Raw genomic sequence first — 16971 nt, forward strand, 5'->3', positions numbered from 1 at the left:
TACCCGTTTAAAACTGTGAAGCTTACGGTGATATGTAACGGACCAAAGCGGACAATATATTGGACTGTTATAGTTGGTCACCCAACTTAGAACTGTTTCAAGCGAAGCACGTTTAAGTTTAAAGTTTCTATGATAGAATTAATTTTTTATATATCTTCTTAAATTCAGCTATTTAATATTTTGAAATAATCAAAATTTAGTATATTTTTTAAAATATTTAAAAAATAAAAGTAAAGAAAAAAAGGGAATGGAATAAAGTAAAAGAATTTAATTAAAAAAAAAAACAGAAGCACAAAATTGCCCAGGTGGATAGTTGACAAACATGTAACAGCCTAACCTGCTGCTAGCAGATATTGTTTGCTGTTTGCTTTAGTTTGTTAGAGATCACAGATTGGTTGGAGAGAGAATGAAACATTTTTTTTATAAGGGTGTAAAAACGTCTCTATAACAGACACATTTTAAAACCGTGAAGCTGACATAACTATTATTTTCAAAGGCTTCTTAGTCTCTTTCCAGTGAACATATCTACTCCTAAGCACGCTAACTGAGACCATCCAAAATCTAAATCTTTAAGTATGAAACATTACCGTGACTTTTTTTTTTTTTTTCGAAAAATTTCAATTTTTGTTAGCAAAAAGTCAACATTTCATGACATTTTTGTTTCACCGACATCAATCAAATTATTAGTAAAATATTATCTACGGATTAACTAAATCTATTTCATTCAAATTATACATGCTCGTGACAAAATAATAAATATATAAATTAGTAGCGTACCAAATTTTTATTAACAAATTTTAGTATTTTTTAATAAAAATATAATTGAGAAATTTTAATTTATTAGGAGTAAAATTAAGAATTATTTATATATATATATATACCTTTCATTTTTGGATAAGAAAGTGAAATATTTTGACTCATTTATTATTATAATTTTTTTTTTTTTTTTTAAAGTAATTATTATTATAATTTTTTTTTTTATAAAAAAAGTGGTGAGCTGGAAATATCATATCCAATTAAAAGATAGCGTTTAGAGTAAAGTTGATTAATTAGGGGACAAAAAGTTCATAATAATGACTTAAATCTGCCAAATCCAATTGGCTGATATTTTCTACTTGTGGGGCCTACATGTCAGAACTCCAACTCTTCCCCTGTCACACACGTGCCTTCTCCCAATCAATATTTTACACGTGTCGCCTGGATAGTTTATTCCCTCTCTCCCTCAAGTGGTCTATTTCATTTTCCTTATTAATCTTAAATATTTCATTTTTCTAATTTATGAAGGCGAAAATGACCGATTATAAACCCGGTTAACTCGGAGACATTACGAGTCATGCAGGTAAGTAACCATGGCCGAGATGCAAAGCCATCGTCTAGTAACGTAACGTCTCGATGATATTGCTACAAATTGTATTAGAGTAGCACCTCTTCCAGTAAAATATGGTTCGAGGACAAACCGAGGTGAAAATTGGTGGGCATGTGACACCAGAATAGAGGAGAGTTACGTGAATGAATCAAAAATCACATCTGAATCAGAGCGATCCTAAATGAGACGGTGCATAGACGTTTCCCCAAAAAACCCGTATGGTTTTACCTCGTTTTTTGTGCCCTAAAACCCTAATTTCACGTCTTAATCTCTCTTTTCTCGTTGCTTAAAGCTTGGAGTAGGGTGACTAATCATAGATTAAACTTTTTTAATTTAACTAAATATATAGAGATTAAAAAAAGTTACCATGGGTCAATATATTAATTTTTAAGATAAGGTCATTTCGGTGTCTCATTTTCTCAATTATTCTATGGTCTTAGGGGTCAGTCAATACATAGATGTGGACTATATAATATTAAATTATTTTAACGGATTTCGAGACTTAAAATGATATATTAAGCTTTTACATAACCAAAATCATATTATTTAAATAAAAACACAAAATACCGTCCCGACAAGTTGATAGTCAGATTCGCCCATCGAGCAATTGTTCTTCACTTCTGTAATTATTGAACTATATATAAACTTTTACTATGGTCTAACGACATAAGTACTCGTAACAATTGACAGAGATTATAACACAAATAGACGAACACTAACCCGTCTTTTTATTCTTTTTTCATCAATCAAAGTTCAAACATGTCAATTAATTTCAAGTAACGGGAAAGACCCATCTTTCGATTCTATTCTCTTCATCGATATAATAACACAAATGGATTTGATAGAGCCGATGCAACAGAAACCCTAAAAACGGGATTGAACATCACCAATCGTATATAAACAGAAAACGACCCATAATCAATCAGAGGACCATACTACGACGAGCATCAACATCTCAGAAGAACATCTAAAACGTTATGTTTGTTTCTCGGGTCAATGCTCGGGAATGAACTAAATTACCGTTCTCTCCCTACACAAAAACAAATCAAGTTAACAAAACATCATCTTGTTTGATTGAAATGAAGATGAAGAAGTAGAAAAGCAAAAAAAGGGGACAAAAAATTGTGTTGGTGGTCCATGAGAAAGTCACCATCATCAGAGAAGAACTGTTGAGAGTAAGAAGCGTAGAAGCCTTTTTTTTTTTTTTTTTTTTTTTTTTTTTTTTTTTTTTTTTTTTNCTTTATAAAGAATTCTCGGGTTTGCGTATAATTGTGCAGTCCTTGTTCATCGGTACCACCAAGCAACGTTGCTTTCGCTATACTTCAAATGGGCTCGAGGAGTAATCTCTTGGGAAGATCGATTGATTGATTAAGAGGAAGAACAAACTTGATTGGCTGCCATTGAAGCTCCATCTCTAATTTCCCCCTTTTTCTTCTCCTAAATACGCCTAAGATTTAAACGATTCATACCCAGATTCTGTTTCGTTTTGATTCACCTCCATTTCCGCTCTGATTGATAGATTGATTTGTTGTTGTTGTTGTTGAATTTTGGAAGTGATTTGGTGGATTTTTCGAGGTTTTGTTGCTGTGAATGGAGATTAGAGTGGGGACTGTTGGTGGATCCAGTCCAATCGGGCGTCAATCGGATGATTCTGGACTTGAGTCGCTTCAATTCTGCGAAGAAATTCAGGGGTTGATGACAATTCCGGCGGAAAATGCTAGTTCCTTTACGGCACTTCTGGAACTTCCGGCGACGCAGGCTTTAGAGCTTCTCCACTCACCGGATTCCGCCGGTGGTGCGACGGCGGCGGTTGTGACGGATGATTCCGTTCCGAAACCCTACTTCAGTGCCTTCAATTGCAATTTGACGTTCCCGACGAACTCGGCTCTAATTGAACGCGCTGCCAAATTCTCTGTCTTAGCCGAAGAGCATTCGCCGGATACGACAAGTAAAGTGGCGTTGAATTTGGAGAAGGTGAAGAACGAGCCCACCACTGAAACCGATTCGAACCCTAATCCGTTGCAGACATTAATCTCCGATCCGGCGGTGGAGAACACGAACCAGAGATCGACGAAGAGGAAGGAGCGCGAGAAAAAGGTAACCAATAATCAAACGAACAAAGACGAAAAACTTAGGGTTTGGATTTCTATGATTCCTCAGCAATTTCGATGTCTGAATTTCAATCAATCAATTTAGGGAAAAGGGTCAACGAAGAAGAGCAAGAACGAAAGCAGCGAGGCGGCTGAAAAGCTTCCTTACATCCATGTCCGAGCTCCCCGTGGTCAAGCGACGGACAGCCATAGCCTAGCAGAGCGAGTAACCTTGTTAATTAATCTGTACTTAAGGTGTAATTATCCATTAATTCTGCAAAATTAACACATCATTTTGTTCTTCTTGGTTTCCAAAGGCGAGGAGAGAGAAAATCAATGCTCGGATGAAGCTTCTTCAAGAACTGGTCCCTGGATGCAATAAGGTCAGTTAGTCTTCGTAGTTATGCAGTCATTATCATAATTAAATTCTCTTTGATTGAGATTTGTGGAGTTTTATTATTATTTCTGTCTAATTGTCTGCCAAAAAGTGGAATTATGGTTTTGGATTATGAGCTTTAATAACGGGGTTTGTCATTGTCATTGTCACCTTTTCTGCAATAAAGTGGTTGCTTTTGAGCCAAGGGAAGTGCACTGTGGAGCTTTTTCTTTATCTTCATTCCAGATTTTTTCTCTCTTTCTTGCCTTAATTTTGCATCTAACAAGAACCCAAATTCTAAAATGAGAGAGAAAAAAGGAAGAACAGCTCAAATCATGAAATGGGAAGATGAAGTTTAGATGTTATCTGTTTATTTTGGCCTAGAACAGCTCAAATTAGCTCTCTGTTCCACTCTATCAGTTCTTGATTCATTTTTTACATCCCTAGAGATTGCTTGAAACTTCAGCAATTTTCAATTTAGTTCCAAGGGAATGAATGCTAGCTGGAGTTGGGTTGAAGCAGCTGGGGGACATCTATAGTGGGCATGTCGAATCAGAAGAAGGGCCCCATATGCTTGTTGGGATTGTTGATTCTCTTTGGAGGGGCCATGGTACTGTCCATCTGTTTTGAGTTTGGCATCCATCATAAATTGGGTGACGAATATAGGATGACAGAAGAGCAACTTCTATCAGAGTATATGCATATATACCAAACTTCCCCTCACCTAACTTCTCAGGGATGTGAAAAACATGAGAGCCTTTAGAGAAATATCCATCCCTTTACCTTTTGAAGATCGGGTCGAAAATCGAGCGCGTTTTGTGCAACGCATTTTGTATTAAAGGGATTGAGACTGGCCTTCCCTCTCTGGTTCATTTCCGTGTGATTAAACCATGATCAGTATCTTCCGAAGATTCAGAAGTAGAGAGAGATGAAGATTATTGGTTTACTTGATAATTTCTAGGATAAGGTTAGTGGCCCCGTGGTTCTGAATGTAAAGTTTGAAGTTTTTGTAATAGTTAAGTCCTCCTTTGGGCTTTCCCTCGAGATTTTTAAAACGTGTCTGTTAAGGAGAGATTTCCACACTCTTATAAATAATGTTTCATTCTCTTCCCCAATCGACGTGGGACCCTTCCAATCCACCTCCCTTCGGGGCCCAGCGTTCTTGCTGACACTTGTTCCCTTCTTCAATCGACGTGGAACCCCTTCAATCCGCCCCATTTGGGCCCAATGTCCTTGCTAGCACACCGTCTTGTGTCCACCCCCTTCGGGGCTTAGCCTCCTCGCTGACACATTATCCGGTGTTTGGCTTTGATTCCATTTGAAACAACCCTAGCCCATTGCCAGTAAAAAGAGGTTTCCACACTTTTATAAACAATACTTCGTTCTCCTCTCTAATTGATGTGGGATCTAACCGTTTTCTTATTTATTTTCTTTATAAATGCTTCAGGATATCTTTCCATGAATGATTGAGATTGTATGATTAGATTTAATTTCATAATAATGTTTGGGCGTCACACCTGTCTGTTTTTATTGGTTTTGGTGAAGTTTTTTTGTTAATTTTGTTCAGTTCATGTTGGGCCCTTTTAGTTTTGTGGATATTATCATGCCAAGAGGTTTCACTTTATTAAGTGCTGAAACAGCTCAAGTTAGTCTGGCTAAAGCGTGGCTGTCAAATCAAATTATTGGATGCCTATGATAATAGACATTAATGCTTTTTTGATTGTGCCTATCATAAAATGTCAACATATCCAAAACAGTACCTTTTTTCGTGTTCTAAATTAAGATTTTACATCCACCCTTCCTCCCTCTCTGTGTAGATCTCAGGTACAGCCTTAGTGTTGGATGAAATCATCAACCATGTTCAATCACTGCAGCGTCAAGTGGAGGTCAGAATCTAAATACTTCAAAAAAAAAAAAAAAAAATTTAGATTTGAGACTAAATTGCTTAAGCTTTCTATGATATGAAACTGGTCAAGAGCTCCAAATGCATCATTTTCAGTAGTTATTGAACCAATTCTGTTGACCTTGCCATGTTTCAGTTCTTGTCAATGAGGCTTGCAGCAGTTAACCCCAGAGTTGATTTCAACATTGATAGCATATTGGCTGCAGAAGTACGTATCAGTGTTTCTGCTTCATTTTTCTTTATCAGCTTTTATCAGCTTTTCTGTTTGAGTGTGAGGAGCTTGGGAGGAACTTTACATTTTGTTCTTTAATGTGTGTCATGTTATGTTATTGTGTACTGAAATTCAGAACGAACCGATACTGGAAAGCAACTTTCCGAGCATGGTTGCGCCGTTGATGTGGCCAGAAATCCCAGTAAATGGAACCAGACAACAATATCAACAACAATGGCATTTCGACGCTGCAGTTAACCAGCGAGCGTGGGCGATGGATGAACATAATCATCATAATTTCAGCACCCCCGAAAACTCTCTTTTAAGTTACGACTCTTCAGCGAATTCAGGTAATAAAGAGGTCTTAGAAAATAGCAATACTGGAAATATGAGAACTGAATTGAAACTAAGTTGATATCACTGTGATGAAACAGCATCTCTGCACTCAAATCAATTGAAGATGGAGCTGTGAAGGAAACATTATATTATTTTACATGTAGCTACTAGTAGTGTATATAGCCATATATATATATTATCTATATATATATATGATAGTAATAATAGTAATAATAGTAATAGCAGAGTTAGCAGAGTTAGCAGAGAAGTAGAGAAGTAGAGAATCTGCCTCCACATTCAAGTAGTTCTTCTCCAAGGTTCTCTTTAATTATCATCAGAGTCGAGAGTCGAGAGTCGAGAGTCGAGAGCTGAGCATCGACACCAGATTGCTATCAACAACCGAGAGGAATGTGATTTGGTATCTCCAGTTCTTAATATCTAAATTTTTATGTGTATACTAATTGGGAGGCTGGTTTCAAGCTAATACTGAGATTGCCAGATTAAAATTGTATTGATTGTGATTGCAATTGTTAAAGTGATTGCTACTTGACCCATTCCCTTACTCCACTTATTTATCCAAACTTTGTTCTTCCACTGCCCTTTTGAGCCTCTCTTTGTGCTCATTTTTCATTTTCCTTTGAGATGTTCATATGCAAAACACAAAGAAATCTATGATATCCAAATCAAGTGCCATAGTGTGTAACTCCAAATTCCAGCCATGGTAGCTTTATAATAGCTACAATAAAAAATCCAAAACTAAATCATTATATTGTTGAAAGAACAACAAACATACGTATTTTCCCCCCCCCCTAATTTTGAAAATAATGATAATATTGAATCCAACCAAACATTAATCTTGGATAGGCTGAAACATTGAACATTCATTAAGAACAAAATAAATAACTTCATCCTGGAAAACCATAGCCATCACATTTCTGCAGTCATTCAGTAGGACAGAATCAAACAATCGATCGAGCGGGGACTTAAATCAAAGATGGAATTATTAATTCCTCTTGGATTTTTTGGAGGATTTTCGGCTCTCTAACTTCTTCTGGGCAGCCTCAAATTCTTCCTCAGTTGGTTCTGAGGCATCACCTCCCCCTCCCCCACCATATTTAGATACCAAAGATGAGAACATGGAATCAAATCGTTCTTTCCTCTCACTCCGTCTCTGAGATATTACTGCATAGAGATCTGTTTCTGATTCTCTATGAGATCTGTACACAAATCCAAGCACAAGGTAAGCTTTGATACAAAACGAGATTTGGCTGATATAAAACTTTAAGTAACATCATCAAAGCAATAAACATGCAGTGAAAACTCACTTCACCCTCTTCCTCAAAGGACTGGTTGGTGGCTTTGTTTCAGATATTTTCCTTGCCCATTTCTGGTAGGATTTCGTTGCTTTTAGTTCTCCTAACAAAAGTTAAGAAAAGATAAAGATTAGCATCGATCACATCAAAGGTAGCTGCCATGAAATGTATCAGAAGTAGCGATCTTAGAGCACAAATATACGATAAGTTTATGCAACATAATCAACTACGTAACCAAACATTCACTTCAACATAAAACTTAATACTCAATTAGAAGACAATTGCAATTATACGAGTATCATCAGGACAAAAACCAGAGATAGGTAATTCCTTGCCATGCTAGCTACCAATACAAAACCAAGATGAAAGCTCACCAGCAGTAATTTCCTCGTCTAAAATATCCTTGAACCGGTGTGAATCAAGCTTGGGATCTGAACAAAGCATTGAGCAGAACAGCCTGGGAAAAAGAAGCTTTAAAAAGCAACTTGGTATTTGTACACAAGAATAGGATAGTTGGGACACTCTCATTACCTGTTCATATTACCCTTGAATTTCTTGAACAAATCAATCAAATCTTTCTTCTCTGACTCAGACCCTCTGTAATTTGCTTCAAATTCTTCTATGTCAGCTTCAGTGACCTACAGTTAACCATATATCATTATAGACAAACTAGTTTCAATGAGATTATGAAAGCATTGACATTTCTGTATGGTGAAACCTTTTTGTACATGGTTCTGAAAAACTCATGAAGATTCTGAACAACTTCGCCTGCAAGATCCTGTGATGTGAAAGAAACCCACAAAGACGTATTAGATCTTCACTTTCAAATAAAGCTATTCACTTCTTTTCACAATGTAGTCAAGGATGATGCAATTCTTTTACACTGACAGTAATGGAGCACAAATATATTAGACGAATGCTTAATTGTGTGCTTTGAAGTGCCTTGTAAATGGACCAAAATGATGCATGCACATGGCAAACTTATGCATCGATGTACCATTCAAATCCTTAGCCTCTATCACTAAACTACAACTGTGTTATAAGTTAAGTTTGTACTTACGGCATCATCAATACAGCCAGTTTGATCATAAACTGCACGCTTCTCCTCATCCCCAAGAATCGACATGACCTTCTGCAACTGCTGAAATTTCTCTTTGGCTTCCTAATGAAGAAAAGTAATAGATAAAGAACTACTGATAACTTCTAATAGAGAAAAGAAAATATGCTTAATGAACATTAGATTAAATTAAGTTAAACGGAACTAGAATTTGCAGATGAATCAGCATTCACCTCATCTCCAGGATTTTTATCAGGGTGCAGGCGAAGTGCCAACTTATAGTATGCCTTCTTTATTTCCTGCTGAGAAGCTGTCCTCTCCACTCCAAGAACCTTCATGTATTATCATAAGCCAAAATTAGGAAGTGAAGGACAGAACTGGCAACTACATTGTAGTGATGCAGCATTCAGAATAATAAAATGATTGCAACTCATCAATCCATATATATATATATATATATATATATCAGCACATTATGGGTGAACGAAAAGTAGGATTCTCTCCAGTTTCATTGATCTGGGCAACTGAACTCTTCACTCTCACAGAACCAGGGTCTCTCACTCACATGTTCATCATAGCCTCGAACATTAGTCCTATTTCTTAGACAATGAATGGGTGATTAAAGGTTTTTTTCCTCCACGTCTTTCTCTAGAGAACCTCTAACTTCTTTTTCATTTGAACGCCATTAAGTGACAAGATTAACTCGGTTCTTGTCTCAAAACTAACCAATTCCCACCGCCTCCAAAGAAAGGTTAGAAATTTGAGCACGAACAACCATCTTCTCCTTTTAAAATTAAAGATTAAACAGCAACAGCACAAATAAGAGCTATAAATCGCAAGACGATAACGTCCAACGACTGTACGAAAACTCAAACCGTAAATAACGAAGGAAGAACGAAAGCCCATTCCATATTTAGGGCAAAAAGAATCTCGAGACGAAACGGTCAGTCGACAGCAGAAAAATTCCAGAACACCTATGAACTCACAACGTACCTCGTAGAGACTGTTCTGATTGGTGGAAGATTGGCTCGGAGTCTCAACTTGCTCTTCCTCGTCTTCTTCCATCGGAACCCTAGATTTCTTCTTCTTCGCCATAGCAATTGGAGTAGAAGCTCAAGAGAAGATAAGAATCACAGAGCCTAAGAAGAGATACACGATTCAATGAAGAAGATGATAGTTGCTTGTTCGATCGATTTCGTGATTCTCAGTCACCAAAAAGACTCTCATTTGCTAGATTTTATCCCTTTCTTTTTCCCGCCATGACGGCCTTGGGGTTCGCTTCTTTCCCGCGCAATGATCTTCTACATGCGGGCGTAGCGTCAACAAACTCTATATTTGATCTAAACCGTTCGTTTCGATTTAACCACACCCCAAAAATTTCTCATTTATTATTTTTGTGGTTCAAAATAGTTATTTAAAAAATTTTCATTTTTCAATATAATCTATATTAACAAACAAATATATATATATATATATATTTATAAATGAATATATTTTATAAACACTAAAATAATTTTTAAAAATTCAAATATTAATAGTGGTATATCTTAAACAATTAGAAAAAAATCGACAACAAAATTTTAGTCTAAATATCATAATTAGAATCTCAAAATTAACTCATTCACAACATTAAGAACATTAGTCATCGAGGACACTGAAACTAAACATTTAAAAAACGCTCACAGACATTCAACCAAACTATAGGGACAAAATTGAACTAAATTAACTAACTTTTGATCTAGATTTATGTAACATACCTAAAAGGTCTGAAGTTCCGATCAGCAGTATTGTCCATTTCCTCAAGCTACTGGATGATTATTTCACCACCACCAGCAGGCAGCAGCAGATGCCATGACTGGTTTCGACTCCAAGCCGACAAGAAATGCTAATGTTCTTAATATTGCAGCAGCTGCTCTGATGCCAAACTCAATAGGATCAGAAGAATCTGGCAGTACAAAGATTTTCAGTTTTCATATCAATATTTCAGAGAACTGTTCTTAACCTTCTTTGAGTCACATGCTACTTCAGTTCATGTATCAAAAACTTTTAGACTAATGGTAGCAGAGGATAAGAGAACTCAAGCTTACCAGTAATCTCCACAAGAGCATACTCCCCCAACTATATTATGAAACCGGCTTTTGTCCCATAGGATTACTAACTTTAAACTGTGAGATCCCACATCGGTTGGAGAGAAGAACGGACAATTCTTTATAAGGGCGTGGAAACCTCTCCTTGATAAAAGTGTTTTAAAATATTGAGAAAAAGCCCGGAAGGAAAAGCCTAGAGAGAACAATATCTACTAGTGGTGGGCTTGGGCTAGACAAATAGAATCAGAGCCAGACATTGGGTGATGTATCAGTGAGGAGGCAGATCCCTGAAGGAGGGTGGACACCAGGCAGTGTGCCAGGAAAGACGCTGAGCCCCGTAGGGGGTGGATTGGAGGGCCCCACATCGATCAGAGAAGGGAACGAATGTTAGCGAGGACACTGGGGCCCAAAGGGGTATGGATTGTGAGATCCTACATCGGTTGGGGAGGAGAATGAAGAATTCTTTATAAGGGTGTGAAAACCTCTCCCTAGCAGACGCGTTTTAAAACCTTGAGGGGAAGTCCAGAAGTGCAAACTCATCAAGGACAATATCTACTAGCGGTGAGCTTATTACAATCGACGCAAACTCTGAGGCTTTTTATGAGATGAATTGTTGCTCCTTCAGGAGCAGCAATCAACCCAAACGCCAAAGCTAGCTTTTCACTATGGCCTAGAAGCACCTTCTCTCTCCGTTCCTCGTGCACATCATACAAAACACAGCTCAAACAAGGAACGTAACCGTCTTCCTTGAATTTAATGGATAATTCCTTTACCTTCTTTGCCACCTCCACCCTTCTTGGATGAGTGTGATCACTTGCATGGAAAGCATGGGCAATTTGATCAAGCTCTACCCATTTTTCTGCAGACGCATATCAATTTGAAAGAATCGTATAGTTACCCTGCATTTTCAGGCTCTATCTCTAGAAGCTTCAGACCCACTATTATGCCCAATTCAATCAACAACACAACCATAACGTTCAATATCTGTTCAATTCCATTCTTTCCTTTTGCATGTTATAAAATATTCAAGTCCCCAATCCAACTGCCCATGGCTGCAACCAGATAAGACAGACAAATATGTGATGCTGTCAGCTATAAGAGTGTGATCCAGTATCTATCTATCGACGATAAACACACCTCGAGACGCAGAGATCATCCTCGAGAGGACTTTTCATAATTTATCTACTAGAACCTTGGCAAGGATTTTGTATTCACAAGTAATCAAACATTCGTCACTAGACTAGTCAGCGTCGAGGGACAATCGTCTGACCCTACTGCATTTGATCGCCAAGAAAACTCGTAGATACTATATCCTAGATGGGTGGTCACTATAGCTTGAAGTCATTCCATCTACGCCCTTTGTTATTTACATCGACCCTTATTGACCACTAAGTCAACCCACGGTGGTCTAATGATTTTCATTTTATTTTCTAATGAAGGACTAATATCTATGAACAATCCATGCGACGAGTGAAATTTATTGTCATCTAGAATTTTTATTTTCTTTTTACATGTCTAGACAAGCTCGTATGGGTCTCGACTAATCTCGTGAGACAATTGGCACTCGCTCTCTCTTTCTAATACAAAAACTAACATGTCACTAGCATGATCTTAATAATACTTCTAATATTGATCCAAACAACACTTCTAATGTTTTTCAGCAACAACAATCTTCTCTGCTATCTCAGATATCCATCTCACAAACCCATGACACAAATAGAAGAAGAAGAAGAAAAAAGTTACCTGATCTTAACATTTCCACAAACAGATTCAAGGCTTCGAAGGCAAAACAACGAATAAGCCGAAATCATCACCGTCCCAGAAACCCAATTCCTCTGGGGCATTTCATCAAACACTTTCCGTGCATCACTTAAACAATCGCAGTTATCGTACAACTTACCAATTCGAATCATATGGGCATGAACTCTTTGGCCTTCTCTAATAGCCCTTTGGCCATTTGCAGCAATGCTTCCTTCAATTCGCCATTGGAACAGAGTTTTCAAGTTGGGCGATGGTGAAAGTGAAATTTGGCGGGAGAAAGTGTAGTAAGAAACATAAGAGAGGAATAAATGCTTGATCTGAGAGTACAAACCGAAGATCTTCCATGGCAATTTCAGGTGTAGAAACTTCAATTCTCCTGATTTAAAAGCATTCAAAGTTTAATAATTGAGAGCACGGACATTTATTTGATAATGTTTTCATAATTTCTCGTTTCTTAAAATTTTTATGAGATGAAAATAATTCTTAAATACAATTTTCTTTTTTTTTAAGAAATAAGAATTAATAAACCAAAAGTGTAAAATAAAATCATAAACAAAAACGTCACCTAACAAATATATAACTTTATACGAACACTACTGAGCACCTTTCACTTAGGGATTTTTGTTTTCTTTTAGTGTCGTTAACATGAAATGTTCATTTTGACCTAAATTTTCTCGTTTGATTCCTTAATTTGGTATCTATGCTTTCAGAACGTTATTCATGTCATTACTGTAACGACTCGACCTTCCATACATGTACAGGTCAAAGCCGTTTCATGCTCGAGATACCCCTTCAAAAGAAACTTTGAAAAACATGCAATTTATAAAATAATGCATAAACTAACCCTAAAATTACACGGGTTTGTCGTAAATCTAAACCTTCGAACTTATGAACGATAAATCGTAGCCATTGAAATATTTCGGAGTTCGAAGAGAATAATAGATTGGTGAGAGGAAGGGTACGTAGATTTGGAGAAGCAAAGCATGTGGGGTGAAATGAATGAAGCATAAAATGATGAAACATAACTTCAAAGGGTTTAGGTGAAACACATGCTTCATTGCTTCATTCATACTCATCTTTATTTGCACAAACTATGCTACCATTTTCCCTCAATGGCCCAACTTCCCATTTATGAGCCACAATGTTGTGTTTTGTTTTGGGTCCGAGTTTTTAATTATTAGGGTTTCGGGTTTGTGATATCCTACCTCGGTTGGGGAGGGGAACGAAATATTTTTTGCAAGGGTGTGGAAACATCTCCCTAGCATACGCGTTTTGAAACCTTGAGGGGAGCCTGAAAGGAAAGCCGAAAAAGAACAATATTTACTAGAGGTGAGTTTGGGCTATTATAAATGGTATCAAAGGCAGACACTGGACGGTGTGCCAACAGGGATGCTGGACTCCGAAGAGGGGTGGATAATGAAATCCCACATTGATTGGAGAAGGGAACGAAACATTCCTTGGAAGGGTGTGGAAACATCCCCTAGCATACGCGTTTTGAAACCTTGAAGGGAAGCCTGAAAGGAAAGCCCAAAAAGGACCATATCTACTGGTAGTGGATTTGGGCGGTTACAAATGGTATCAAAGGCAGACACTGGATAGTGTGCCAACAAGGATGTTGGACCCCCAAGAGGTATGAATTTTGAAATCTCACGTCGATTGGAGAAGGGAATGAAGCATTTCTTGGAAGGGTGTGAAAACATCTCCCCAACCAACGTGTTTTAAAGCCTTGATGAAAAGTCCAAAGAGGACAATCTATCTTGTCCAAAAATTTCTATCTCGCTCTTATATTTCAAGTTCTTGTCTGTGATGTCCCACATTGGTTGGGGAGAGAGTGTATAAACTTTTCCCTAGCAGATGCGTTTTAAAGCCTTGAGTGGAAGCTCGAAAGGAAAAATTTAAAAAGGACAATATCTGCTAGCAGTGGGTCTGGATCGTTACACTGCCCTTATATTAACTATTGTTTACGAAATTAAAATAAATTATTAGCCACATCATACGACGATTTCTATATAAATACCAAATTAGTCTACATAATAACAATTCCAAATTTTGAATTAGGGTTGTTTGGGGGCGATGGATCGTAATTAGAAACCCTTAAATTTTGAACCTCATTGGGTTGGTTCTCTCGAATTAGAAACCCTAGAGTTTCTAAAGCTCGTGTTTGAAGAATTTCTAAAACTTGTGTTTCATTATCATAATTAAAAGACGAGATATTCAAATCTACCGCTCAACACATTATTCAGATCCTAACAAGAAAAGACCCATATATGAGCTAAAAGCAACTCTATGCTAGCTCATCTTTCCTTCATTTACGAAAGCAAATTTCCGACACAAAAGGTATTGGGAAAAAAAAGATTGAAATAAAGTCCGCACAAATTAAAGCAAAGTGAGAGAACACAACTAAAAGTTCAAAAGATACAGGCTCGGGTCAGGATATTCAATCTCCGTATTTCTACAACAGTATGATGTTATAGCCAATCTATTAGGTCTATCGATCACTTTAGACAAAAACGTACAAAACTTTATATCTGAAATCTACTGAAACCGTCTCGAACGTCGTCAATTTAGGGCAACGTTAAGGCAAAAATGGACCATGGTAAGGGAGCGTGGTTTAAAGTGTAAATGAGATACATGATGGCCAACATATAAAGAAAGAGATCAATTGAAAACATACCACCTTGCTCCCACCATCTAAAGTTTGCAGAAAGTAACACAAAAAGACCAAATATGTCTTCATCTCCACTTTATTCTCAATCAAAACGTCTCGAGATTTGAACTCTCAACCTAAAAATTTGTTGATAAGAACAACGAACAACGAACTTTTACGATGGTACGATATTGTCTACTCGAGACATAAACCTTAATATCTTTGCTTTCCCGAACCAACTAAAAGGGTACAAGGGCATATGCGTAATTTTAGTTCTGTATATATATGTATTTTAGTACGACTAATGTGTAAGAACAGAAATTTAAATTTCCGACCTTTAGAAACCAAATGCATATTAATATCGCTAAGTTATATGCACGTCGACATGATTTCGTGGTTACATCAGCTTATTTCCAAAGCATAGGCCTATTTTCCTTGACCTAATTTTTAGGTTAACCAGAAGATTTGGCAGAGAGGAGTATGGTCTATAGGGAATAAAGGGAGACAGAGCACATGTCCTTGTTGAGCAAATTGGAAAGAATAGTTTTCACAAAGTCAATGCTCGATACATCTATAGTCATTCTCGATTCTCGTTCGAATTTTCATATGGGTTCTGTTTCAATCTCGAATATTTAAGTTATTTAATTGCACAAAACGTGAATTTGAAGTCATTCGTCTCGGTCTCGGTACCAAAAATCCCAACACTAATAACGTAAGAGAGAGCTGAGTACCAATATTTACCGGGGAAGAAACGAGATTATTTAAATCTGATACCAAATGTTAAATTGCCACTGAACCCAGAAAAATGTCGAGACAAGTAATGTCGTTCTCCGTTCTGTAAAGGGTAAATTTGAATTTTCACGTCATTTGGAGAGCGCACATATTTCATAAATGTGATGTACTCATGTTGCATGTTTGGTTGGCTTGTTGATGAAGGTTTGATTATGACATTTATTCCGTTTATTCCATTTTCAAAGGCTTAAAAATAAAAAAAATATAATAATGTCGGACACGAAAACAGAACATTTCTTACAAGGGTGTGGAAATCTCTCTCTAGTAAACATGTTCTAAAACTCATGAAGTTGAACAATATCTGCTAGCGGTAGGTGGTGTGCTAGTGAGGACGCTGAGTGAATTGTGAGATTCCACGTTAATTGGAGAAAGGAACCGAACGTTCTTTACAGATTTTTAATAGAGAAATCCAATAAAGATGCATGGATGTGTGTAATTTACATGGGAAGAAGATATTGCGTTGATGGTGGGACATCCATGTTTCTACGAACACTTGCTTTTTTCAACAACTTTGGATTTGATTTGAAATTAATTAATTAATTAAACTAACTAATCATGATTATTAACTAATGCTTCCTTGGTTTTGCTATAATTTTAAGATCTTCTCTTCGCAATTAACCATTCTTTTAAGGAATATGGATTATTCACGGTTTGATTTGATAGCATAAACGTCAAAATTAATCTTTTTCGCTCGATCTCGATCAATATCTCTTTATGATCTTTATTTATGACATGACTTGTCGAAGACTGTCAAAACCCACTTCAAAAAATCGTGAGGCTGACGATGATATGTAACGGTCCAAAGTTGACAATATTTGCTAGCTGTGTGTTTGAGTTGTTATGTGACACCTGAGTGATGAATAAATCGAGACTATATTCGAATGAGAGGGATCCTGAGGATAATATAGTTAAGAAAGACTTAAAAGAATTGAAAGTTACTAGCTATATCAACAACGTGCACCGTTTTTCAGTGGCTCAATTATAGTAACTTCATGGTTTAACGTGCTTTACTTAGAGTAATTTAAGTTGGGT

The 16971-nt window shown here is 36.9% G+C and overlaps 2 protein-coding genes across 3 annotated transcripts; one reads left to right on the forward strand and one right to left on the reverse strand.

Moving 5' to 3' along the window:
- Positions 1–2305: 2305 nt before the first annotated feature.
- LOC111790449 (transcription factor bHLH48-like) lies at positions 2306–6875 on the forward strand. The gene is made up of 8 exons (XM_023671342.1): positions 2306–2541; positions 2644–3463; positions 3563–3682; positions 3774–3839; positions 5650–5718; positions 5872–5943; positions 6083–6296; positions 6381–6875. The coding sequence occupies exons 2-8, from the start codon at positions 2957–2959 to the stop codon at positions 6416–6418; spliced, it is 1086 nt and encodes a 361-aa protein (XP_023527110.1). The 5' UTR covers positions 2306–2541; positions 2644–2956; the 3' UTR covers positions 6419–6875.
- A 107-nt stretch (positions 6876–6982) lies between these two features.
- Positions 6983–10813, reverse strand: LOC111790450 (chaperone protein dnaJ 6-like). Of its 2 annotated transcripts, none has more exons than XM_023671345.1 (10): positions 10740–10813; positions 10410–10597; positions 9646–9950; positions 8886–8984; positions 8656–8757; positions 8314–8373; positions 8127–8233; positions 7970–8052; positions 7608–7698; positions 6983–7499 (listed from the first exon to the last, which is right to left on the reverse strand). In XM_023671345.1, the coding sequence occupies exons 3-10, from the start codon at positions 9745–9747 to the stop codon at positions 7286–7288; spliced, it is 858 nt and encodes a 285-aa protein (XP_023527113.1). In that variant the 5' UTR covers positions 9748–9950; positions 10410–10597; positions 10740–10813; the 3' UTR covers positions 6983–7285. The 2 variants fall into 2 exon arrangements, with proteins under 2 accessions (XP_023527113.1, XP_023527112.1); XM_023671344.1 differs by having other exon boundaries at positions 9646–9953.
- Positions 10814–16971: the final 6158 nt, after the last annotated feature.

The sequence above is a fragment of the Cucurbita pepo genome, chromosome LG03 (assembly GCF_002806865.2).
Source record: "Cucurbita pepo subsp. pepo cultivar mu-cu-16 chromosome LG03, ASM280686v2, whole genome shotgun sequence".
Classification (NCBI taxonomy): Eukaryota; Viridiplantae; Streptophyta; class Magnoliopsida; order Cucurbitales; family Cucurbitaceae; genus Cucurbita; species Cucurbita pepo.

What these genes read in the sequence shown, in the direction of transcription:
- LOC111790450 (XM_023671345.1), bottom strand. Translation starts at nt 9,747, where the DNA reads ATGGCGAAGAAGAAGAAATCTAGGGTTCCGATGGAAGAAGACGAGGAA. An exon ending in ATAAAAATCCTGGAGATGAG is followed by an intron (nt 8,758 to 8,885) that starts GTGAATGCTGAT and finishes TTTCTTCATTAG; the next exon opens with GAAGCCAAAGAGAAATTTCA. An exon ending in AGACGAGGAAATTACTGCTG is followed by an intron (nt 7,699 to 7,969) that starts GTGAGCTTTCAT and finishes AACTTTTGTTAG; the next exon opens with GAGAACTAAAAGCAACGAAA.
- LOC111790449 (XM_023671342.1), top strand. Translation starts at nt 2,957, where the DNA reads ATGGAGATTAGAGTGGGGACTGTTGGTGGATCCAGTCCAATCGGGCGT. An exon ending in CACTGCAGCGTCAAGTGGAG is followed by an intron (nt 5,719 to 5,871) that starts GTCAGAATCTAA and finishes GCCATGTTTCAG; the next exon opens with TTCTTGTCAATGAGGCTTGC. An exon ending in ATAGCATATTGGCTGCAGAA is followed by an intron (nt 5,944 to 6,082) that starts GTACGTATCAGT and finishes ACTGAAATTCAG; the next exon opens with AACGAACCGATACTGGAAAG.